Here is a 26,274-nt window from a genome sequence, read left to right on the forward strand (position 1 = left end):
GTCACCATTAAATAACAAAATATTAAATAAGATTGTGCTTAATCAAAGCTAAGGTGCCTACAATGCCTACAGTGCCAACTGAGAAATCTAATAAAATATTAAAATCCTGTAGGACATCTACCTGCGGAAGCAATGATTTTATTCATACATTCTTGTTTAACGGCATAGTCCACTTCTAATTTTATTTTAAGATCTTCAAATTAGTTAATCATTTTTACCAACATCACACATCATCATCATCATCATCAGGCTATAGTAGTCCACTGCTGGACATAGCCCTCCCCTAAAGAGCGCCATAGCGCCCTGTCCTCAGCTTGCCGCATCCAGCATCTGCCTGCAGTCTTTCGCAGATCGTCAACATCACACACCGCTTTTAAATTATCCGTCCATACCTATTAATAACAATTTCAAACATTTTCAATAAAGAATCCGCCAGTGACAATTTGAATTGACGTACGTAATAGGGCGCGCTCAGCGGAAAAAAAGTTTTGGTTCGATGTACATTGTACATTGCTGCTTTTCTTAGCGCAATATTACTCTTTGAGTGTTGCCCTACTTTAGTTTGCTTTACATTGCTACTGACAAGATTTGCTTGACGCACTACATGTACGTGACAGCGGTGGCGTTTTTATCAGGCGTTGTTGGATTTTCGATTTTAAGCCTTGGTCGTTAAATCGAATTTAGAGTGCGGACAGTCTCAAGCGTTTTTTTAACGCGCGTTGGAAAAGCTCCCGTGCGTATGGGGGCTAACTTTATTACTCAAAGAAATCTTTTCATTTTTAAGTTATCTTATTGTTTTCGGGGGCCCTTGCGGATACACTTCGACCCATAGGGATTTTTTGTACAATTACCCCCATTTCATTTTTAAGTTAAAATCCATAAGGTTAAGAAGAAATAACCCTATCTCTGTCTCACTTATGGGTGCGGTGCGGTAGTCTGTTACGGCTTTAAGGCCAGTGGGCCTTTCCTTTCTTTATACATTGAAGAGTTTTAGTTCACTGGGCGTAACCGCATTTTAGAGTTAGACACCAAGAAAAGTCTGCAGCGATTTTGACAGCATACGCAGTAAAAGTGTTATTTATACGTCATAATTTCATAGAAGTTTTAAAATAACACACAGCGTGTGCTAGTATCTTCTTAGTAGTTTGTAGTGTAACTATCAAATTCGTTGTAGACTTTTCTTGGTCTAACTTAGCACTCAAGACGAAAGGAGCTGAGTTTTAAATATTTTAGGTAAATATACCCGTCTCGCTAACGGAAGCGGATCCTAAGTCCTAAAACTAGTGCGATAAGGATAAGGCGAAAAATCTCAAAAATCGAGGTTTCGTACTCGACTGTTTCCTCCTCCAAAACTTAACCAATCTTAACCAAACTAAATTATCTGTCGGACCGTTTCGCTTTTTTGGCTAATTGATATCAGTTTTGAATACCTACTACGCCTCTCATTGCAGCATAGTCAATGAGGCCATTTTGGCCATTTTTGAAGGGCTCTAGCGCCTTAAAAAACAAATATATCAAAAAAGCAAAACTGCCCGACACATATATTGACAATATTAATCTGTGTTGAAAAAATCATTGCTCTAGCATCAAAACCCACGGAGGAAACAGTTGAGTAGGTTTGTATGAAGAAATGACCACTCCTGTTGGCTCTTAACATCAAACTCGGATAAATCCATTCGACCTGACTGCAATTACTAGGAACAGTTTTTTAGGATCCTAGTTACCTAGTTAGGACTATCGGAAGCTCGTCTTGGTTACCGTGTAGCATGGTTTTAACAATAAGTCTTTAAAATTGCGAATTTGGTGTAATGAGGCCAGTCGTGATTAAGATCAAAATAAAGTCACATTAGAAATAAAACTCATTTAATGCACCATAAATAAATCTTAGGGGATGTTGGCGAGGTAGTCCTTGACGTGGGCCGGCTCCAGGCGGCGGAACCCGGCCGCATCGCAGATCCCCACCTGCACACAATACATCAATAGGAAATATTAGGCAAAGCTCTGCGTAGGTGGCACCACTAGCACAGGGTCTCCCCAGATATATCGACGCGCATTCGGCAAAAGCCGATAGGAAAAAGCTTTATGTCCACGCAATAAAAGCGAAGAAGCCGACGACTCGTTGGCCAGCGCCGGCCGATGCGAGCCGAGCCGAACGACGACTTTTTCGCTCTTATTGCGCAGACATAAAGCTTTTTTCCATCGGATTTTGCCGATTCGGCGTTGACATATTTGGGGGAACCCTAAACAAACCTCATTGAGATCATCAATGACACATCATGCGTCACTAGGTCAATCACATGGTCTACCCTGAAATACGACAGTCGAAAGTTGGGTTTCCGCCTCTCTATCCTTGCATATTCGAGCGATAAAGAAGCAGATAACTAAATTTCAATTTTCAGGTTTCCCGGTATAGTCAGACCGTTAAAAAGTCTGCAGCGATTTTGATAGCCCACGCAGTACAAGTGTCAATTTAAACGTCAAACTTCTATGAAATTGTGACGTATACATAACACTTACACTGCGTGGGCTATCAAATCCGCTGCAGACTTTGTTTGGTGCAACTTTGGCCCTTGTTAACAAGCCGCCTTGATGCATGAATGTCATATTTTATTGTCTGTGTAAGCTTGTCAAAAAACAGTTTAAGGCACAGTATGTATAAGTTAGTCTATGAATTTACTAGAGTCGGTAGTGCTGCACTCTGGCGGCATAACATTGCAGTAATATCCCCTATTATTTGCGGCTTCATTAAGCACTTTATGTTCGTTTTTTTTTAGCATTAGAAATAAGGTAAACAATTGATGTGGCTTTTTATAGAAAAACACGTTTTAAAAATAAGTCACGGCGAATATGTAACAATTAGGAATCTAATACGATCATTTCTGCTTTCATAAGGAATAGTTCATCATCATCATCATCATCTCAGCCATAAGACGTCCACTGCTGAACATAGTCCTCCCCCTTGATGGGGGGTGAATGCCATAATCGCCACGCTTGGCAGGCGGGTTGGCGATCGCAGTCGAGTACACCGAGTTTGAGGGACGCTGCTTCCCGTCCACCGGTGGTCTTGGACGTAGTTTAAGGACATACCCGGGTCCAAGTAATAGTTACTGATTTTTAAACAGCGTTTTCCAATTGAAAGGCATGTCAAGATCGCTTACCTTTTTTCTAATGCTAAACTGAACTATATCTACACTCGTAAATTTTACACTCGAAAACAAAAAAAAGATATAATTGGTTGTGTAAGATGTGAATGGTCTGAAAAAAATTAAAAAAGTATGGTCAACTGGATTGTGGAACATGAACGGCGCAACATTTTTGTGGAAATGTATTATCATCAAACAGTAACTTTAGAGTTTAGACTAGACCGTATAATGTAGTCTGAGGGCCTACCCCGAACCACGTTCGACGTGTTACCTCCCTTTCACACTTACGTACGAGTTTACAAGTGCGACAGAGAGGCAACACGTCGAACGCGGTTCGCGGTAGCCCCTCTGTTTGAAAAGAGAAGAGTAGAGTCATAAAATCCTCGACTCTTCTCTTTCCGCACAGACTCTAAAGGGCGTACATGATTTCCAGATGTATTCGTTTTTAGGGTTCCGTACCCAAAGGGTAAAACGGGACCCTATTACTAAGACTTCGCTGTCCGTCCGTCCGTCCGTCTGTCACCAGGCTGTATCTCACGAACCGTGATAGCTAGACAGTTGAAATTTTCACAGATGATGTATTTCTGTTGCCGCTTTAACAACAAATACTAAAAACAAAATAAAGATTTAAATGGGGCTCCCATACAACAAACGTGATTTTTGACCAAAGTTAAGCAACGTCGGGAGCAGTACTTGGATGGGTGGCCGTTTTTTTTTTTGCATTATGGTACGGAACCCTTCGTGCGCGAGTCCGACTCGCACTTGGCCGTTTTTTTTTCCTTTTTGCCTTTCAAGGCAAGTAAAACTCAAGAGCTACACTTTAGCATAGCGATGGGCGAGTCGAGTTATCTGATTCGAATAATCCGAATCAACCTACAGATGAGTTGATTCGAATCAAGACTATTGGCAATCCGAATCAACTCGGCCACTAAACTGACTGGTAACTTGGTATCCGATCCGCAAACTCGGCGAATGAATCGCCAATTCACCAACTCTCCGAGCCGAGTCAACGCTACGCTAAGGCCATTCAAAAATAAACCTTAATTCGATAGCCCGAAGGTTCTTTTTACAACAACTGCCGCTTGATTCCCTGTCTCAATCCGAGTTGACTGGTACTATGACCATTCAAAAATAAACCTTAATTCCGTAGCTCGAAGGTTCTTTTTACAACAACTGCCGCTTGATTCGCCATCCCGAGTCGAGTTCATTGCTAGTATGGCCATTGAAAAATAAACCTTAATTCGGTGCCCTGAAGGTTCTGTTTACAACAACTGCCGCTTGACTCGTTTGCGGCTCCGCGGCCACCTTGTCGCGAACCACGCAAACCGTCGAGTCGAGTCAGTTCGAATTTCAAGTCGGATCAGTGGCCGAATCGATTCGAATCGAAAAAAAGTGGACTCGTCACATCGCTACTTTAGCACTTCCTAGGCTAAAAGCTTCTCAGCAACTTAGTCATAATCATTATAATATAATAAGCTCCTGTGGTTGCTGTTCTATTATCAAGTTAGTACCGGCCAGACTACTAGAGGTGTGCGCCGATGGCAAAATCATCGGCGGCGGCGTCCGATGATTTTTTGACCGGCGGCGGCGGCGTAATCGGCGTGAAATCGGCGTGGCATAATTTTTGATACTGCATGAGAATGTGGCTGCAGAAACTCTACATTAAAGCCTTCTGAGTATTTACTAGGCTATCCAAAACATATTAAGTATCCCATCAAAAACATAAATGTAAAAAAGGAGAGCCAAGTTCAATACAAAAATTATGCTTGGCTGTGGGGTTCGCCGCAAAAAGAATGGAGATTTAAATGAGTGCCAAGTTCTATGCAAAATCCAAATATGTATTTATAGGAACAAAATAACATTATAAACAAGTATTAAACTCTATTTCTTTGCTTTATTGGATACCTATAACCATACGTCGGACTATAGGGGGCAGTTTGAGGGCAAGGTAAGGTTAACAAAAAAATCTTAACTTACGAGTATCATAATGTACCTAGTATTTGTAACATAGCCGTGTTCATAGAACTTGACATGCCCAGTTAACTCATTTGTTTTGTTCCTTTCTCACAGCTGCAATAGGCATGTTGACAAGTTTTTAGAACTGTATTAATTTTATAGATAGACACGTAATTATTACAAAAAAATATATTTAAAATTTTTATTCATTAATTTTAAATACTAAATAGAGCTTAATTAGTTTAGTGTTTAAAGTTTGAGCCTAAACGCTCTAAGCTGTCACGTGACGTCACGAACAGATAAATAAACAAACTGCTGCCAAAATGTCAGTCCTAGCGTAGAACAAAAGCTGTAGTATTTAATTTATCTCTCTTTCTAAAAGATCAGTATTACGTAAATATATAAGCTAAAATAATGAATAACAAGTTTTACATGTCTTATGCAGTGCCTATCTGTAAAAGAACAACAATCAAGACCCTAGAGTATAAAAAAATATATTTGTTACATGATACTTACGTTGCAGTTACGAATTTTGACTTGAATGATATTGTTACTTGCGAACTATATGTATACATATTACGTTCAGCGATGATAAAACCATTTCAAAAATGAATCACAATAACTAATTTCACACAAAAATACTTACAGTTACAATTTAAGATGAATTATTATGATACAACTAAAATTGTGAGTGCAAATATAGTGGCGCAGATATAACTTTTTAATTTATTTATTTTTTGTTTCCGACAGCCAACATGGCAATGATAGTTCCATTCAGCCAAATTATTAAAAAGATTTTGGTGAAATATCGTATTATATAACATTTTATTTATTTAATAACTAATAAATATATATTTTATATCATGTCATAATATTTTTTGTACGTAATAAATGTCTATTGTCGAAATAAAAAATACATACACTGTTTGAACATCCAAACTCTTTGGCGGTGTCCTATGGATTACGGTCAGGTTTGACGACTAGTCTGTGGTGTTTCTCATGTCATGACGTCACGCGCTCCGATTGGCGTTTGCAGTCACGTGATACTGGGCATTATTTTAAATACTTTTGACTATTTTTAATTAATTAATTACGCATATTTACACTTACACAATATGATTTTCAGCATTCTAATATTCCCTGCTATGGTAAAAACATAACATGTTATATATTTGCGATTCATGTCAACATGCCTATTGTCTGAGTGACGGATAAAGCCAAACGAACTTTTTCGCCATTTTGACTTATGTGTAGTTCAAGTACGTTTACAAATAACGCAGTTAGTTGCTATGATATTTGGAATTTCACATTATAAATACTAGCACCAAATACTACCACCAAAATACCAAATACTAAGTACAAATACTCGAAAGTGAATTGATTGATTTGCGAACCTTACCTATCATTCTGACATGCCACGAAAATGCCCGCTGGAGTCCGACGTATGCCTATAACAATTGCTGTTATTTAAAAAAAATGTGAGATCTTAAAGCAGGTTAGATTTGACTTGGCCAGTTTTCATTACATCAGTCATTTTATAAAGTTATTCAACATATATATTTTGTAATTCTGATAAAAACTGGCCAAGCCAACCTACCTACTTTAAGATCTCACATTTTTTTTAAATAACAGCAATTGTTATAGGTATCCAATAAAGCAAAGAAATAGAGTTTAATACTTGTTTATAATGTTATTTTGTTCCTATAAATACATATTTGGATTTTGCATAGAACTTGGCACTCATTTAAATCTCCATTCTTTTTGCGGCGAACCCCACAGCCAAGCATAATTTTTGTATTGAACTTGGCTCTCCTTTTTTACATTTATGTTTTTGATGGGATATCAATACTTTTTGTAAAGAAAACTAGGCAGGTATTGAGATTTAATGTTTTTTCTTGTGTTTCCGCTGCATGTTTTTTACTTCTGTTCTTTGTATTAATTATGTGGTGCCGCGCGCCGCCAACGACACACCGTTGGCCGGTTGTTTAGCGCGTATTACAGGTTTTTTGTATGGGGACCCCCCCTATTTTTTAACTTTTTTTATTTTTAGATTTTTTCCTACGCTTACACACAATTACCGAGCTGGATTCCAAATTTCATCCTTCTAGGTCATCTGGAAGTAGGTTAGGTTTAGGTACTATGTCAGTCACAATAAAAAAGAAATTTGTATGGGAACCCCCCCTATTTATTAACTTTTTTTTGTTTTTAGATTTTTTCCTACGCTTACACACAATAACCGAGCTGGATTCCAAATTTCATCCTTCTAGGTCATCTGGAAGTAGGTTAGGTTTAGGTACTTATATGTCAGTCACAATAAAAAATGGTTTTTTTGTATGGGGACCCCCCCTATTTTATAACTTTTTTTAATTTTTAGATTTTTTCCTACGCTTTCACACAATAACTGAGCTGGATTCCAAATTTCATCCTTCTAGGTCATCTGGAAGTAGGTTAGGTTTAGGTACTTATATGTCAGTCACAATAAAAAATGGTTTTTTTGTATGGGGACCCCCCCTATTTTATAACTTTTTTTAATTTTTAGATTTTTTCCTACGCTTTCACACAATAACTGAGCTGGATTCCAAATTTCATCCTTCTAGGTCATCTGGAAGTAGGTTAGGTTTAGGTACTATAGGTATGTCAGTCAGTCTTAAAATTTACGACTTTTTGACCTTCATATCTTTATAACCGTTTGAGCTAGCTTCATGAAATTTGGGCTTCTAGATGTCCTTATGGATATAATTAAACACACGTAGTTTTATGTGTTTACGTTAAAGATGTTTTGAGTTATAGAAGGGTCAAAAATGGCACCAAGTGGTTCGTGTAATATTACACTTGGCGCTGGCTAGCCAGTTCCTTTGCTTGAACTTGGCTTGACACGCTGCCGCGTGTCTAGATGTGTGTTTTCTTAATTATTGCCGAAAATTATATCCCATCATGTCACTTGGCAACCATTTATTACCAATACCAACCTAACGGTTACTAACGGCATGTTTAAATATTAAAACAAAGATATTTTAAAACGCTACATTTTAGGCAATATTTTTACTTACTTTATAGACGGAATACAAATAAAGCACAAACAAAATTCTTTATAAGTCTTAAATCTATAGATCACTTTTCCCAGCCGCTGGTGAGGCGTCACCTAGGATTTGTTACGAAGTTATGATGAACTACATACTTTATATTTGTCTGAACTGAAGTTTAACACAAATGTATGTTAGAATAAAGATGTCATCGTTTTCGAAAGTAAACGTCTCTGACAGGTTGATTCAGATTCGCTCAACAGAATGTATACTTGGTCAAGCAGACCATGTCAGAAAAAGGTGGCAAATTTGAAAAATGTAGGCGCGAAGGGTTATCGTCCCATAGAAAATTTGAATTTTCTACTGATAAGTTTTGCTTGACCATCTATACTTTGTTTTCTTTACTGCTAGCTTAGTGATGATACTTGGTGATTTAAGTTCCTATAAGTACCTAGGTATAATTGTTTAGGTATAGCTTATTACGAAGCTTTAACCTGAATTTCATAATTTTGATTTGATGAAATTTATATGTATTGTTAAGTAAAGGAAGCTGATAATCGCCATAAAATGACTAAGAATTGATCGTATGAAGGTAATTTTGAATGAAATTTTATAATATTTGGCAAATAAATCAAATCATAAATAATTCCTTATACGTGTCACCAGCATCACACGAGAAATCATAAAATCAGCAATTATAACCGTGGTGACAACTTGCTGGAGATTCTAAGAAGAAAATAGCATGTTTATGTCCTAGGATATGAACTTGCTATTTTCTTGACTTCACTGATTAAATAGACAATCACGAGATTATTGACGTAATACAAAATGCGCTCTACAAAAAAGCTGTGCGATAAAATATCAAATAATAACCTGAGATCCAGAAACTAGATCTAGTTTAAATTAACGCTAAATCGATATCACAGCTAAAGGCTTGGCCACATACAGAGCGCGACGCAGCGCCGCGTCCGCGCCGCGTCCACGCCGCGCGACCGCGGCACATGCTAAGGCCCGGGTCTCCTATTTTATGCTGTACGCGGCGTCTGGCGTCAGCGTCAACGTTTTTGAACAAAAAAGACGCTGACGTCGACGTCTAAAACAGACCACAACAGTACATCTCTATAGTAAGCATCGTGACGCAGACGCTGTAAGCGGCCGATGGCGTTTATAGGAGACCCGGGCCCAACAGGTTACCGACGTCAAACAGACTGCATCCCGCCGGTATCACGCCCCGCTTCTGTCGCGCCCCGCGCCGCGCGGCCCCTTGCGTCCGCGCGGCGCGTGCGCAGCGCTGCGCCGAGCGAACGCGGCGGCCCGCCGCGTCGCGCAAGGTCACATCAGTAGGATCGGACGTTAGGCAGCGAGCGGTGCGCCGCGTTCCCGCGCGGCCGCGCTGCGTTCACGCGCGCCTTGAGGGCGTGTTGAGAGCGTGAGGCCGGCGCGCGCGACCAGGCTTCGCGTCGGCATCACGCGGCGCGGACGCGGCGCTGCGTCGCGCTCTGTGTGTGGCCAAGCCTTAACACCGCAACGACAAAAATGATGCTAATTTGGTTCACTGGCAAATAATAAGCGTAAAAGCATAAGGATCTTTAAATTTATACCTCTGACACTATCTATTCACTACGCAACATGGAAAAAAGGACACGATAGGTATCAAAATTTCCCACGCCGATTATACGCCGGTCAAATTTATCGGCGGCGGCGGCGTGGAAAAATCGTCGGCGGCGGCGGCGCGGCGCACATGTCTAGGCCAGACGTCATGTTTCTCGGAAAAATCTTAACACCGCGAACTAGGATTTTCAACACACGGTACAGCGACATCTAGCAGGCAATTTGACAACTAAAATTAACTTCCTGCAAATAAAGCTAAGAACTATGAAATACATAGAGGTTAGACCAGGGGTGCGAAACTCCTGACTTCAGCCAAACTCGGCTCAGCATTGCTCCGAGCAATTATTAAGGTTGACACAACTTGACGTCCCTTTGCGTGCACGACCACAGATTTTACATCTACTTTAAGAATTTCCGCTAAACCCTACACGCAAGAACTTGCACGCAATATTTGCTACAATGCTAACAACAGAGTACAATGCATGCAATCGCTCGACCTTAAGAAAGAAAGAAAGAAAGTCTCATGCAAGTTCTAGATCCGTCTAAATGGGGCTTCACAGTCCCCTCGACTCGTCACTCCTGCCGGGCTAGCACATGATCGGCGCGACAGTATCTCGCACCGAGAAGAAGGGTAATCTATCTCGCCGCGAGATACTGTCACGCCAATCATGTGCTAGGCCTACTGTACTCGTTAGCTCATTACAATATTTCTTATATTTCAGTGCATTTTGAGTAAAATATATTTCTAAGATGCATTAGCACAGAATAAATAATAGTACTAGTTACAGAAGATTCACTCTCTAACAAAACGCGTCTCTTACGATCAGACCAGATATGTCCGCTAGGTGGCGACAGCGCCACGTGCGGCTTATGGCTAGCCACCAAAATTGGTGTGGAACGGATGTACTTGTAGCTACCTGTTGCAAAGCGACGAAATCGCGGAGTGAGCCACGCCTGGCATTAATCAAGCTATTATCTTTGGTACAATTACCTCAATATTGTCGGCAGTCATCTGACCCTCGAAGCCCTCCTTCAGCGTGAGGATGGCGGTGTGGACGGCGTCATCCAGCTCCAAGTCTTCAGTATACCTGTGCCAGAAACAAACAGCTTTTACAGTCGTTTTTATAACTTTTTATTTATTGATTTTAATCTTTATTGCACAGTACATTAAAGTACAAATGGCGGACTTAATGCCTTAAGGCATTCTCTGCCAGTCAACCAATGGGTCAAACCAGAAAGATTAAGTAGGTGCAGTGTCTTTAAAGTATTTTTTTTATGGCATGTCAAAACTATTTGTCTGCTAATTTGAATTCTCCCCTCGTGTCGAAGGTTAGCTGGAACTGCTGGAAGAGATCCTTCATAGGGATAAGTTCGCCTTTGTACCTCTATTTCTGTAAATTTTATGTAAACCTGTGTTGTGTACAATACAGTGATTACTACTACTAAATACTATTTTTCGCGACCTATTTTAGCGTGAACATTTCTTTCACAACCTTGTTTTATAACCAATATATTTTTCGTCACTTGGGATGTGAGAGTCACTCAGACATCCTTCTAACAACTTACCCCCTTATTCATAAAAGTTTACAGGTCTGATTTAGTTAAATTGTGTTTTATCCCTTTCTTTCAAAAACATAAGTCAAAATGACAGATAAAGACAAACGATTTATAATTAAGGCCAGTAACGCGTTTATGAATGCTTTAATATTATAAAAGTACCGTTACACTTTCATATCTACCTTCGGCAAACTCTTTTTAACAGCTACTACTTTTAATATGACTAACAAAAAACCATAAACCCCCTTTTTGCACTACTATTATATTTATGATAAACTACTCGTATGCTTGTGTTCATATTCACATAGTTATACTTGAAACGTGTTAAATTTTTATTATGTTAAGTTCTAGTGTAAGTATAGTATAAGTCTGTTTGTTTAGTTCTGATCACAATGCTATCCAAAAACTATTGTCGTACATCCTAGTGGGAATTGTCTTAGGATGTAGGCTATACCTAAACTTTGTAATTTTGCCTGTAAATATTATTGGCCTGTATCTGTTTTTTTCCCCAATAAAGAAAAAAATATAATAATAATAATACTGCAGTCAGATAAATAATAATAAATGGTTCAAGCTGTCACCTCTTCTCCAAGAACGTCTTCCCGTTGTTGAAGTTCTTGCCCATGGCCGTGGCCTTCCACGCGAAGTAGGCGCCCGAGGGGTCGCACTGGAACAGGTACGGCCGCCCGCCCTCCCACCCGCAGATCAGCAGCGACACTCCGAACGGCCGCACACCACTGCAAATATTGACTAATTAGTAATTACTATCACATAGTAGTCTCCTCCTTGCCGTATCCGGCAATGGCGACTCCATCAAGAATTCCGGATTATGAAATGCCTTAATGTGGCTCGCAAAACCAAAGAAGTTGTCTTGAAGATGCGGTCACACGAAGCGCAATGGAGTTGTCCAGTCGAGTTGCGGGTGTACGTGTTATACGTGTAGGAGGGCTTAGGTCGCGTCATGCGGATAACGTCTTAAACGGCGATCATTCGAAGCATGATTTTTTGATGACTTTAGGGGGGGTCAAAAATCGACAAAAATATATGACGTAATTTATGAACAGCCCCCTTGATGGTTTTCACACATCTGACCATGTAATCTTTTCGTCACTTGCACCATTCCAATAACCCGTGGTTAACCCGTTAAACCTGCAGTTACCATGGTTACCAGTACAATTTGACACTGAGTTAACGGCTTAACCGCTCAACCCGGGCTTAGTGGTATGGTGCAAGTGGCCCTTATACTTCATATTAAGTCCTTCCTTGTCGTAACCTCATGGCAGAGGGAGGCATATTAAGTTACAAGTTACCAAAGAAAAAATCAATCAATAGAGTTTCTGCGGAAAGAGAAGTCATAGAATGTATTGGATTACATACATTTCATGACTCTTCTCTTTCCGCACAGACTATCTTGATTGGTCACATAACATAATGCCGTATTAAAAATTCATAAATCTTACCCTGACTGTGTGTACTCCTGCATAACGGTGGCGACTCTCTGGACGAGCTGAGCCGTCGGGATAGGCTCATGGTACATGAGGTAGTACTGCTGGGCCATCTTGCGCGCCTGGGTCACCAGCAGCCGGTAGTCGGGGCCCATCCCAGAGTAGACCATGCCTGAACAAAAGTTGTAGTATAGACCAGGGATGTTGCGAATATTCGCATCCGCATTCGCATCCGCGGAACATCCGCATTATTTTCAACATCCACACACGGCGCTGGCGGCGTTGTTGCTAGGTAATTTCGTCATTGTATATAACGAAATCGTCTAGATCCCGAAAAGTCGGCCAAGTTACTGTTTATTAAATAAAATAATAATTTAATAAATAGGTGTAATAACAAAGAAAGTGTAAAAATAACAAAAACGCATGAAATAAAGGCTATTACTATTACAAATAAAACGCACCTGATATTCTTGCTCAAATACTAACCCCCTTATTCATAAATGTTTACTAAAGTTGACAAGCCGATAATAATTGTTTGTCCCTTTCCATCATACCGGAAAGGGACAAACGATTATTATCGGCTTGTCAACTTTAGTAAACGTTTATGAATAAGGGGGTAAATGTTTCGTTTTTTTAAAATAAAATTTGCTAAAAATGTAAATTTTTTTAGTACCAAATCTCCGCATCCGGATGTGAGGCTTTGAATATATGCATCCGATGTCAAAAAATGTGGTATAGACCTTTTGACTAATTTTGAAAGAGGTATTTAAGTATTGTTTTATGTGTGACAGCGAAAAGACGAGTTTATTTACCTACTGCATATTAATTTTCATCATTCTAATCATTACCTAAGTCTACAAAATAATAGTCAAGGCCAAGATGTTGAAATTGTGTTAACAAATTTTATGTACTACTGTAAATGTAGGTGTTATTTTTGCCATTATTATAAAATCTGAGTGTGTCCAAGAATTAATAGATATAAAATAAACTATTAGCCTCACCCAACCTTGCTTCTTTTTCAGTATTCTTGACTTGAAAGACATTGCAAAAATAATAGTCTAATTGCATTTACTATCAATACCTGCAACCAAGTACTGCATTGAAACGTTTCAGTGACTTACCAATATGGCCTGTGATCATTTCCACCTTGTTAACACTGTGTTCATCATAAAGGATGCTCTTGTGTTTGTTCTCTGTCGCTATTACCACGCCATTGGACGCTGAAATGAACACAAACAAATTATATTACTATCTTCCCAAACTTTGTTTAATGATGAGATGACATGACAAAATTTGATCAATGCAATTAAGATTTATTAAATACAACCTTATTTCAATGATCTAAGTAAAAGCATAAATTAGTAAGACAAAATCAGTCATGTGTATTAACTTTTACAATTTCTAAATGTGGTAAATATGACGAACAAAATAATTATGGATTATCATAGACGCTAACATAACCTCAAACGCAAGAAAAATCTTACCTTTAATACCGACGGACGTGCCGCCGGCAGCTACAGCGGCTAAAGCATATTCAATTTGCACTAATTTTCCTGAAGGGCTGAAAGGGAAATAAGATAATTATAAACTTTTTGTAAAAGTTACGCGATGAATTGAACACTTATAACTTTGAAAATTACAGGTATAGACACTTATTTATACACAAATGCGATGACGCCTACATTGAAAAATAAGATCACAGGGTTATTCGTAGAGAAATATGCGTAAATAAATAGAAAATTACCTAAAAGTTGTAAGAGAAAAGCTGTAACGTTCTGACGCCATGATTACAAAGCAGATTGTCAAATTTATTTACTACTGTATGTTGGCAGCATTGAAATATGACAGTCATGATTTCCACAGATTAGGCAAATTTGTACCGATTATTCGTTCGTTTTCCTCAATCGATTGTACGATTTATTTGATATTTTGGCGATTCCTAGAATCCAAACAAGCGCACTTTTTAGTGATTGGTCAAAACATCAACCAATAGAAAGCGTGCATCTTCGCTCGATATTTGATTGTCAAATTTAGGGAAACATTAGTCTATTTATAAATTTAATGTTTCGGGTGTATTTCCTTTAAAACAGACAGTCGCTATGTTGAGCAATCTGCGCGGCGTCTCGCCTTTATCCGACGCTATGTCCGACAGTACTTTAGAGAGAAATCGTGCTGAAAAGGCGTTAATCACTAAAACGCCCGCCCAAAGTCAGGTTTTTGGGAATAAAAGCAATGTTATTGGGACAAAGAATTACTCCGATAAAAACGGTAATGATGTTACTAAGTCGGTGCATAAAGGGCGGAAGACTATTGCGTTTTGGACGCTGGTGTGTTTGCTGTTCATCCTCGCCATCGGGAACCTGATTCTCACATTCACCATTCTAGCCGTTTTGAGGCTTGGACAAGGTACGTTACCTTTCTCGTAATAGTTTCGTTTACAGTTAAATTCACATGTTTTGATACACTGGGCCTTTCATGTAAGAAAGGAGGCATTTTCAAACTTAGATTCCTAGCTAATCAGGCCGCGTAGCCAAGATGGCAATTGCTTACGCTCCGTAGCGATCGAAACGCAACTGCCACTATCGCACTAATATGGAAGAGTGATAGAGAGACATAAAGCTTTTCGTTGTCGAAGCGATAGCGATTGTAACCTTGGCTAGGCCGGCAGGCCCGAAAAGCATAGGAACCTCTACATTCTACATGTATAGGTATTTATTTTTATAAGAGGCAGTGACCTACATTTAAGCTAATTATGATGTTGATTTATTTATACCATCGTCCCAATAATTTCAAATAGTGCATTGGGGTAACTGCGAAGGCGGGTTAGTTCCGAAACTGGCAAATATCTACTAAACTATAATAGAAACAGTTCATACTTTAGCAACACTTACGCCGCTGCAACGCTTACATGGCATCTTGCGTACTGTTGCTACAGTAGAAAGTGTGTCTAGTTTAGTAGATATTTTCCAGTTTCGGAATTACCCCGCCTTCGCATTTATCCCAATGCACCCCATAGATATATTTACATTGCTGCAGTTAGTTATTGATTAAAGTACCTATAATAGATATAGTTAACTTTGCTAGCTATATACAGGGTGTTTGGTACATCGTTTGCCAAATTAAAACGGCAGATAGGTTGAGTCATTTGCTATCTTCTCAGGCCTAGAAATTTTTAATTTGGCGCCCTTTTTTCACTTTTATGCCAGTTATTCGTAAATTTCAATTATTTACTTGCGTAGTAGTAAAAAAAACCGTGGCCAATTTTGTTTTTCTAGGCATGAGAAGATAGCAAATGACTCAACCTATCAGCCGTTTTAATTTGGTAAACGATGTACCAAACACCCTGTATATCGTAAGTAGTTCATACTGCAAGTTACAATACGTGGGGGAAATAAAATGACAAAGAATAAAATAGTTATTTACGATACAAGTGCGGAAAAGAGGAAATTCGAAACGAGTGGCTCTCGAAACTCGTTTCGAATTTCCTCTTTTCCGCACTTGTATCGTAAATAACTATTTCATCACACTTGCTTCAATTCACCCAAAAACGAGACCTAATTAATCTTAATAATCTTGATAATTACAGGCATGGAAAGTATGGAGCTCCTCCCAGAGCATAACGCGGTCAAACTGCTTGGCGACACTGGACTGGAACACGTTTACAAGCGAGACGGGCTGCTCGAGGGCTTCAGGGATAAGCCTGTCGAAATATCCAGCGAGAACGGCACCGTGCGAGTCACTTTGCAGACCAGGTCAGTTATAATAGCACGTTTCGCAAGCATACGGTTTTGTCACGTAGGTATGCTAGCGTGACGGGCCGCTAGAAGGCTTCAGGGACAAGCCTGTCAAAATATCCAGCAAAAACCGGGCAAGTGCGAGTCGGACTCGCGCACGAAGGGTTCCGTACCATAATGCAAAAAAAAACTAAAAAAAAAGCAAAAAAATAAAAGGTCACCCATCCAAGTACTGACCACTCCCGACGTTGCTTAACTTTGGTCAAAAATCACGTTTGTTGTATGGGAGCCCCATTTAAATCTTTATTTTATTCTGTTTTTAGCATTTGTTGTTATAGCGGCAACAGAAATACATCTGTGAAAATTTCAACTGTCTAGCTATCACGGTGCGTGAGATACAGCCTGGTGACAGACGGACGGACGGACGGACGGACGGACGGACGGACGGACAGCGAAGTCTTAGTAATAGGGTCCCGTTTTACCCTTTGGGTACGGAACCCTAAAAACGGCATCGTGCGAGTCACTTTGCAGACCAGGTCAGTTGTAATAGCACATTTCGCAAGCATACGGTTTTGTCACGTAGGTATGCTAGCGTGATGGACTGCTAGAAGGCTTCAGGGACAAGCCTGTCAAAATATCCAGCGAGAACGGCACCGTGAGAGTCACTTTGCAGACCAGCCGGCCTAGCCAAGGTTACAATCGCCATCGCTTCGATAACGAAAAGCATTATGTCTCTCTATCACTCTTACATATTAATGCGACAGTGACAGTTGCGTTTCGATCGCTACGGAGCGTAAGCGATCGGCATCTTGGCTACGCGGCCAGGTCAGTTATAATAGCACGTTTCGCAAGCATACGGTTTTGTCAGGTAGGTATGATAGCGTGATGGACTGCTAGAAGGCTTCAGGGACAAGCTTGTCGAAATATCCAGCGAGAACGGCACCGTGAGAGTCACTTTGCAGACCAGGTCAGTTATAAATGACATATTTCGCACGCATAAGGTTTCGCAATTCCCCTGAACCCCTGTTCACAAACTTTTTCATGCCGCGGCGCACTTACAAGTTGAAAATTTAATCTCGGCGTCCTAACATAGGTGCCCCGCGCTCCGCGCTCACAGTTTAGGTAGCTCTGGTCTAATCAATTCACCCAGTACCAACTATTCGTCGTTTTTTCAACCACGAATTTTGACGCTAAAGGCTTTCCAGTAAAAGTTCATTGTGAATCGCTTGTGCTCATAATATTAATACCTACATAAAAACTTATCTTTTTGCAAAATTTACTTCGTTTTTTTTAATGCGTTAAGGGGCCCACAGATTACCAGTTCACCGAGCCATATCTGCCTGTCAGTTAAACGCAAAAGGTGACAGTTCGAACAACTGACAGGCTGATATTGTCCGGCGAACTGGTAATAAATATGTGGACCCCTTTAAATCTCCTGTATGTTGGCAGGTTATCTCGCACGGAAACGAAGTTGGCGCTGAACTCATCCGGCGTGTTCGTACGCGGCGTCGGCGCGATGCGGCTGCTGGACCCTGTGTCCGGGGAAACTGTCTTCAGCACAGCATCCCAGGAGATGAACATACCTGATGGCGTAAACAACCTTAACGCTAAGGTAAGACTTAAGATAATTTGTGAATTCACTTAGATAACGATTCAATGAACTAAGTGTATTCGCTTTTACATTTTCTAAGCTTGTCACAAGGTCTACAGAGAGATCGAGCCACTATGGTCTGTACCTTTAGGTATTTAAATAAAAGTGAACAAGATCTACCCTCAAATATGTAGCTCCTTTAAGCCAGTTGAGGGTAGATGAAAACATTACATGATTAAATAATGTATGTTAAGTCAGGTCGGTCAGTGACAGATCGAGGTGGTTTTCTATTTGGTTGGTTAATCAATAAAAGTTAAACTACCCGAAAATGTACAAATTATTTGTTTACCTTTATTTAAATACCTAAAGATACAGACTATAATATTTAGTATCATTACGGATCTTAATAGCGTCACCTATGTCCCCGATCTTTGAATCAATACCTACCTAATAAATACCAATAATATAAAAACATATTTCTCTTCCAGCAAATATCAACCAAACGCATATCCTCACCCACCGACCAAGACTTGAAACTCAAATCCGACTCCTCGGCTCACCTGCGCGGCTCCGAAGGCACCCGAATGGAGTCCAAGGAACTCTTCTGGTCCGCCGACCAAGACATCTACCTTAAATCCATCAACGGTTCTGTAGTACTCAGCGGTAAGGAAGGAGTATACGTACCGGTAAGGAATTTACCCATAGCCTTACCGCTAAACCGTACGGAACCCAGTACGGGACAGTTTAAAGTTTGTGTTTGTATGCCGCAAGGGAAATTGTTCCGTATCGCTGTGCCCAGTGGGCAGAAAGTCACGTGCTCGCATATAAATATGACGGGGGATTTGAATCCTTGTATTTAGATATGTATTGTAAATTATTATGACGCTTGATTTGAATTTGAGAACATTTTAGATGGTACAATATTTAAAGGCGTAATACACTACACGATCTGTCGTGCCCGATTTATCAGAGTACCCCCTAAGTTTTGTTACATTTCCCTTAATGCTATAACACACGGGTCTGTTCAATACAGAAGGCAGTCCGCCGTACGTCTGTTAAGCCTTTATAAGGCAGAGGGAATATATTTCCCACCTGATTTTGAACTTTATTTCAAAGTGATAGAGTTCAATTTTGCATAATTCCTGACACACTTATGCCTTATAAAGGGTTAAGGACGTAGCTATAGTATATGTGAGAGCGAGAAAGCGATATGCTGGCCGAACTAAGGTAGCGGTTGGGTAGGTACGCCCGTCTGTTACAGCTTCAAGTTAGGTTAAGGCCTCATTAACACGAGCGCTATATCAACGCGCGTTTGAATGACACAAATGGATAACCATGTATGTATTCACACGACAGCGGTGGCGCTTTTTATCAAAAGCGTTGTTGGATTTTCAACTTTAAGCCTTTGTCGTTAAGTCGAATTTAAAGTGTGGATAGATTCAAGCGCTTTTTTAACGCGCGTTGAAAAAGCTTACGTGCGAATGGGGGCTTAAAGTGTAATACGTTTTTTACGATATGTATACGTTTATCCGTTGAGTGTTCTAGTCATTATACTATATGCATACAGTAGGAGTTAGTAACCGTAGCGATTCAAAAACCCGTTAGGGATTGAAGGAGTTTGTCAATTGTAATGTTTATACTAAAATATTATAGGCAAGAAGTTAAAATCGTTACAGCTTTCATACTTTAAATCTAGATTGTATTTTGTTGTATTTTATATCAGCCTACAATTGTGGAAAAATTTCCTGTTTTACAATATTTATTTACGATACAAGTGCGGAAAAGAAGAAATTCGAAATGAGTGGCGATTAATAAAATCGACACGAGTTGCGAATTACCTATTCGCACGTGTATCGTACAACGTTTTACAGTACATATGGCCCTTTAAACTTTTGACATACGCACGAAAAGTGCTAGTTTACGCACTAGTGCGGGAAAATAGGACCATATGTACTGTAAAATATTTTATTATTATATCAGTTATTAGTTTTAGAGTCATAATAAAACACCTTTTTATATTCATATGAATACTTTAAAAACTTTCTCTTCTCGGTTTGTTTTGATTGTTTTTTTTACACAAATTTAATTTGAACGAATCAAAATTAAATTTTAATTTAAATTTTGATTTTACACAAAGATTTTAAGGTTAATGCATTCATATAGAAAGCAACGAGTAACTGCCTCTGTAATAAGTAATTTAAGTATAACATATCGTCATGTATAATTGTTTATTGGATATTGAAAATAAAACCACATGTTAAAATAAAAATTCAAAATGTATTTTTCCATCCCTTACCTCCTAAATTGCTACACTATGAACGCGTATATACACATATCGATAAATTACCAAAACAACGCTTTACTATATGCAATTTCTCGCAAATAGCCAAAATAGGTGTCCCTTTGTTTGACATAGTTTTAAGTCAAATGTATTGTTTGTCATATTATCATTAGTCGTAAAACTGAAACCGTTAACTTTTCAGGATTTTCGTAAGGTTATCCTATAGATAGGTTAGGTTAGGTTTGTTTTATGGCAATCCTGAAAAGTTAATCGTTTCCGAACCAAACAAATTATGACTAACGAAAATGCGGATGATTTAAAACTTTTTGGGAAACAATAGAGATTCAGCCAAAATAAGGTTGCAATTTTTTTTTCAATAAGCCAAGCGAAGTTCCCAATCCGCATTGGACTAGCGTGGGGACTATAGCCCAAGCTTTCTCGCACATGAGAGTTCTGTGTCCAGCAGTGGGACGTATATAGGCTAAATTATTATATTATTATTAATTAAAAACCTAACGCAGATGGCGCTGCAATCATAAAAGCCAGAGCATACCCGCTGCGTGCGTAGACGTGCACGTGCGCTAAAATGTTGGAACCGTGCACGCACACGACACGCAAGCGGTGTGCCGTCTCTCATAAGGATCTGTATATTACAACGCGCACGTGCAGTCTACGCGCCATCCGGTGTGCGCAGGTCTTTTAAGTCGCCACTTCTAGGTTGGTTTGGAGTTAAAAACAACTAACCAAATTATTTTTTTATGTAATTAAGAACTGGAACAAAAAGTGCTTCAATATTTGTTTATTTATTTAAACTTTATTGCACAAACAGGAAAAATGTACAAATGGCGGACTTAATGCCTAAAGGCATTCTCTACCAGTCAACCATTATGTTTATTTTTTATCACTGCTGTATACTTTATACTTTTTGTGAATTTAACTAATAATAAGAATATATAAACCATTACAGACTTGATAACAATTGGCAGATTTTAATCCCAATAACAAATACATAATAATATAATGTTTGGCCAAGTCGTGACAGTCGGAACTGTATAATATATTTCTTACGCTTAGCATAAAGAAATGTATGTATATTTTCAACTACTTTCTATATAGAGGATATATATAGATAGAGACAGAGTCCTATTTAAAGAGAGTCCTTTTTTAATCTGGGAAAAATGAATGCGATTAATTGCATATAATAAATAACTTTAAAAATAATGCGTTTCGAAGAAAAACCGATCTTACAATTTCAAATACAACAATGAAAACAACGGTGCAACATCATTGTTAATATTATGCAAGATATTCCTTCCATACTATGGAAATTTTGAATAGTACAATATTTTTTTGACTTCTTATTTAAATTTTTTTCTGGATAGTAATTTGATACTATCGATCTTTCTCCTCAACAAAGTTCGAGACATGTTCGTTTTAGTTTTACAAATGCATTGTAAATGTTCAAATTTTTGAATTCTTGCTCCTTCGATCTGCTTAGAGCGAACTCGAAATTTAAGAGCCAACAGGAGTGGTCATTTCTCCATACAAACGTAATCGACTGTTTCCTCCGTGGGTTTTGATGCTAGAGCAATGATTTTTTCAACACAGATTAATATTGGCAATATCTGCGTCGGACCGTTTTGCTTTTTTTGATATTTTTGTTTTTTAAGGCGCTAGAGCCCTTCAAAAATGGCCTCATTGACTATGCCGCAATGAGAGGCGTAGTATTCAAAACTGCATGATATCAATTAGCCAAAAAAGCCAAAACGGTCCGACATAATCATTTAGATTTCCAAATTTGGTTACGATTGGTTAAGTTTTGGAGGACGAAACAGTCGAGTACGAAACCTCGATTTTTGGGATTTTTCGCCTTGTCCTTATCGCACTAGTTTTAGGAGCCGCTTCCGTTAGCGAGACGGGTATATTTCTTATTTACAAAAAATATTTAAAACTCAGCTCCTGTTTCGTCTTAAAGGCCAGACCACACCGGTTGCGTGTGCGTAGACGTGGTGCACGTGCGCTAAAATGTTGGAGCCGTGCACGCAAGCGGTGTGCCATCTCTCACAAGGCTCTGTAGATTACAACGATTACGTGCACGTTTATGCACACGCATCCAGTGTGCACAGGACTTAGACCACCCGTGATATTACCACCATCAAAGAATTATTGTGAATTGTAAAATATTTATACAAAACATGTGTGGGCAGATTTTGAGTAACGATTACAATTTTAACATTTTATTTTACAACTGATATATTATTCAGTTAAAAATAAACAGAATAAAATGTTATATTTCGTTTTGAAAAATAAAATTGACACATTTAATTATGTTTTTGGACTCGATAGTCTAAAAAAAGAACAAAGCCAATAGACTTGAAAAAGTAATTTTTAATATTAACTGTAACGAAATACGGTAACACCGAAGTGGTATATATATTTTACAAATAGGCTAGTTTATTATAGATACATTAGATTGTTTACAGCAGCCATTAAATCATTACGGAGAAACAAGGGCTAACATGCTTTAAAATAAGCCCTTTTGAAAAGATGCCATACCTCATGTGTATGTAAGTCACAGACAAAACATCCACCAGACTCAGCATAGTCGCGCTACCCCCTAAATAATTGCTCTAAACTCGGTCTAGAGGATTCCTAGTCTATGATGTAAGTTCTTGCCATGACGATCTTTCTAGCAATAGATTTTATATGCAGGACATCCCCATATCCTTAGAGTCCTTAGACTTATTTTGTTAGTAACAATTTAATAGCGTATCGGCGTTTCGTTTAATGACCATAAATTTTAATTAGTTGGTACAGTACTGGTAATTCGAAGTCAGACCGTATAAAGTCTGCAGCGATTTTGATAGCCCACGCAGTGCAAGTGTCATTTCCAACGTCAAACTTCTATGAAATTATGACGTATAAATAACACTTACACTGCGTGGGCTATCAAATCCGCTGCAGAATTTTATTGGTGCGACTATACCTGATTTTCTCAATATATACAATTAATAACAATATACACAACCTTATAAAGAGGAAAATCCAGATTTGGAAACACTACAAGATGAGTACAGATGTGGTGCATAATTGTTTTCTATCGTATTTTCTCGGAAACGTTCGTATTTGTCATGCTAGTTTAGTCAAAGTCAGTCAGTCAGACACCTGAAACGATTAACAATGTTCTTAAAAAAGTGTCAACCGCTCTAAGCAGTTAGGTTGTTTTTATAAATGTCGCAGTCAAAAGTGTGAACTGGTCAAAAGAACTTTTAACCGACAAAAACAGGCAAAACTGCTTTTGACTGAGCATGTTGGTCAAAAGTAGTTTTACCTGAAAATCATTGGTTCATAGTAATTGTGACTGTTACTATCAGTCAAAAGTACTCGCAGAGATAGGTAGGTTAGGGTTATTTTTTTTTTGCTACGCACAAAAAACGAAACTGTTCCCAGAGATAGGTAGGTTAGGGTAATTTTTTTTTGCTACGCCCTAAAAACGAAACTGCTGCCAGAAATAGGTATGATTTTCAGGTAAAACTACTTTGACCAACATGCTCAGTCAAAAGCAGTTTTGCCTGTTTTTGTCGGTTAAAAGTTCTTTTGACCAGTTCACACTTTTGACTGCAACATAAACATCCCTTCAATTATGCACTACATCAGTAAAGCGCTAGGTAATCAAGGCTTTACCTTTTTAATAACAGTTTCGTTATGTTATGCCCGAATAAGTATATTCAGAACTAAATAAGCCAATAATACGCCATCTGTACTACGATATCTTTGTAGCGCGTTTATGAATAAGGGGGTTAGATTCGAACATGATTATTTTGTTGACAACATAGGGTTAAAGCCGAATTTCAAAGTCGTTCGAACAGTCAAATGGTTATGTGGCGTTCCATGCCTAAAGGGTCGTTATGCTCCAACTGCATAAGGACCGTTCTCTGATGGAAAGCCACGTATCTATCCGTACTCTACAGGTTGGCTAAAAATAACTGCATTCCCGTTGCTATGGAGGTTTCGGGATTATACTGAGCAACTTTTACTATGGGACCAACCCCGAATTCGCGAAAAAAAAATTGCCTGTTATATACATTTTGGCTGGCCCATTTTCTATGGGAGCATACAATTTTTTTCCGATTTCGGGGTTGGCATAGAATATTAATAGTACTAGGTACAGAAGACTCACTATCTAACAAAACGCGTCTGTCACGATCAGCACAGATATGGCCGCTAGGTGGCGACAGCGCCACGCGTGGCTTATGGCAAACCCCAAAATTGGGGTCGAACGGATGTACTTTTAGCTACCTGTGGTAAAGCGGCGAAATCGCGGAGTGAGCCACGCCTGGGGTTGGTCCCATAGTCAAAGTTGCTCAGTATAATCCCAAAACCTCCCTGGCAACGGGAATGCACTTATTTTTTGCCACCCTGTATATCTTTTGTCCAACAGTTGGACAAATGAAGACAATAATTCGCGAAGTTTTTTTTGGCAAAAAGGCATCACAGTTGTCAAGAAGATTTTTAATTGCATATTGACAACCTAAAAAACTGGTACCTTTTGTTTGAAAACGACACATTAGTCCATTTCTAATCTAAACAGTTTCAACTAAACAATATTCAAAAATATTTTCATTTATAGTCCGTATCTTTAGGTATTTAAAAAAAGAGTAAACAAAATCTACCCTCAAATGGCTTCTTAAGCCAGTTGAGGGTAGATTTTAAACATTACATGATTAAATAATGTAGGTTGTTCAGTGAAAGATCCAAGTGATTTTGTATTTGATTGGTTAATCAATAAGGGCCACTTGCACCATTCTACTAATCTAGGGTTGACCGGTTAAACCTGGAGTTGCCATGGTTACCAGTACAATTTGACATTAGGTTAACGGTTTAAGCGCTTAACCCCGGGTTTGTCGGTTGGTGCAAGTGTGCCTTAATGTTATAACTACCCGAAAGTGTACAAATGATTTGTTTACTTTTATTTAAGTACCTAAAGATACAGACTATAGGTATACTAGGTCGCACTAGGTACTTGGTACCAGGTAGAAATACTTGGTATTTACACTGCGCCCGTGTTGCCCTCGCCGCCGACTATTTGATACGTTATTAGGTATTCTGGGTAAGCCTGGAACAAGTTAAAAAAACATTTCAATAGGTCAGTTTTATGAGCAGAACTCAAAGGATACACAATGGAGACTAACCTACAGTTAGCTTTTTGTGTCTTTTTCGCTATATAACACAGTAGTACAGTACATATTATTTTTCGCTATATATAGTTCGTGTTTATAGCATTAGAAAAAAGGTATAGTATAAACAACATTATTTGCGGTATTTGACATATTATGACTGACGTATATAGAGATGTAGGTAACTAACGCAAATCGATTGTCACAGCAAGCGATTACGATTGGATGGCACGTAGACTGAGGTATCGAATTGTGACGTATAATGAATTTTTATTTGAGATTTAAATAAAGCTAGAATTATATGGTTTTCCCGCAAGCTAAATGCATTTAATACACCGACCGAGTAGGTCGCACCCACTGTCAAAATTGAAAATAACTGGGGATCTATTTTAAAGTTTATTTATGTTATTTCTGTGTCAAATTTGTTGTCTGTTAAGTGACGATAAATATATCCATATTTACAGTTAATTATCCACCTTTTCCTTATTTTTATTAAAAGAAAAATGAAAAATTCATATCGATTTATTTAGACGACTACCGATTCATGACGGTGGTGTCCGGCCAACCCTAAAATTAAAAAAAAAAAGACGTAGAACGTAAACGTTCGCAGTGCAGTTGTTTTCCTTTGTGATTTCGATGTGCAAGACATTTTACGTAGTATTGCTGTTGTGAGTGACAGACGTCAAATACCGCAAATAATGTTGTTTACACTATAAACAATCTTGACGTGTATTTTTATTGAAAAACAGATGAAAA

At 38.7% G+C, this 26,274-nt stretch overlaps 4 protein-coding genes across 5 annotated transcripts in view; 2 read left to right on the forward strand and 2 right to left on the reverse strand.

The window, feature by feature from the left end:
• Window positions 1–26,274, forward strand: part of LOC134676165 (interleukin enhancer-binding factor 2 homolog) — a 183,557-nt gene that overhangs the window by 30,413 nt on the left and 126,870 nt on the right. The gene's annotated exons all lie outside the window — the stretch shown is intronic.
• Window positions 1,847–14,593, reverse strand: LOC134676192 (proteasome subunit alpha type-2). Its single transcript, XM_063534521.1, has 7 exons — window positions 14,480–14,593; window positions 14,220–14,296; window positions 13,857–13,955; window positions 12,751–12,907; window positions 11,872–12,027; window positions 10,725–10,821; window positions 1,847–1,962 (listed from the first exon to the last, which is right to left on the reverse strand). Exons 1-7 carry the CDS (start codon window positions 14,518–14,520, stop codon window positions 1,885–1,887), a joined length of 705 nt encoding a protein of 234 aa, XP_063390591.1. The 5' UTR covers window positions 14,521–14,593; the 3' UTR covers window positions 1,847–1,884.
• The window catches only part of LOC134676190 (uncharacterized), a 164,659-nt gene continuing 153,101 nt past the window's right edge, over window positions 14,717–26,274 (forward strand). The window contains exons 1-4 of the mRNA XM_063534519.1: window positions 14,717–15,141; window positions 16,322–16,487; window positions 17,919–18,081; window positions 18,549–20,581. Of these exons, the coding sequence (XP_063390589.1) occupies window positions 14,835–15,141; window positions 16,322–16,487; window positions 17,919–18,081; window positions 18,549–18,920 (1,008 nt within the window). The 5' untranslated portion in view covers window positions 14,717–14,834 and the 3' untranslated portion in view covers window positions 18,921–20,581. The remainder of the gene's footprint in view (window positions 15,142–16,321; window positions 16,488–17,918; window positions 18,082–18,548; window positions 20,582–26,274) is intronic.
• The window catches only part of LOC134676199 (poly [ADP-ribose] polymerase tankyrase), a 52,849-nt gene continuing 46,892 nt past the window's right edge, over window positions 20,318–26,274 (reverse strand). Inside the window, exon 24 of the mRNA XM_063534528.1 lies at window positions 20,318–25,457. Within this exon, the coding sequence (XP_063390598.1) occupies window positions 25,392–25,457 (66 nt within the window). The 3' untranslated portion in view covers window positions 20,318–25,391. The remainder of the gene's footprint in view (window positions 25,458–26,274) is intronic.

The sequence above is a fragment of the Cydia fagiglandana genome, chromosome 24 (genome assembly GCF_963556715.1).
Source record: "Cydia fagiglandana chromosome 24, ilCydFagi1.1, whole genome shotgun sequence".
Taxonomy (NCBI): domain Eukaryota; kingdom Metazoa; phylum Arthropoda; class Insecta; order Lepidoptera; family Tortricidae; genus Cydia; species Cydia fagiglandana.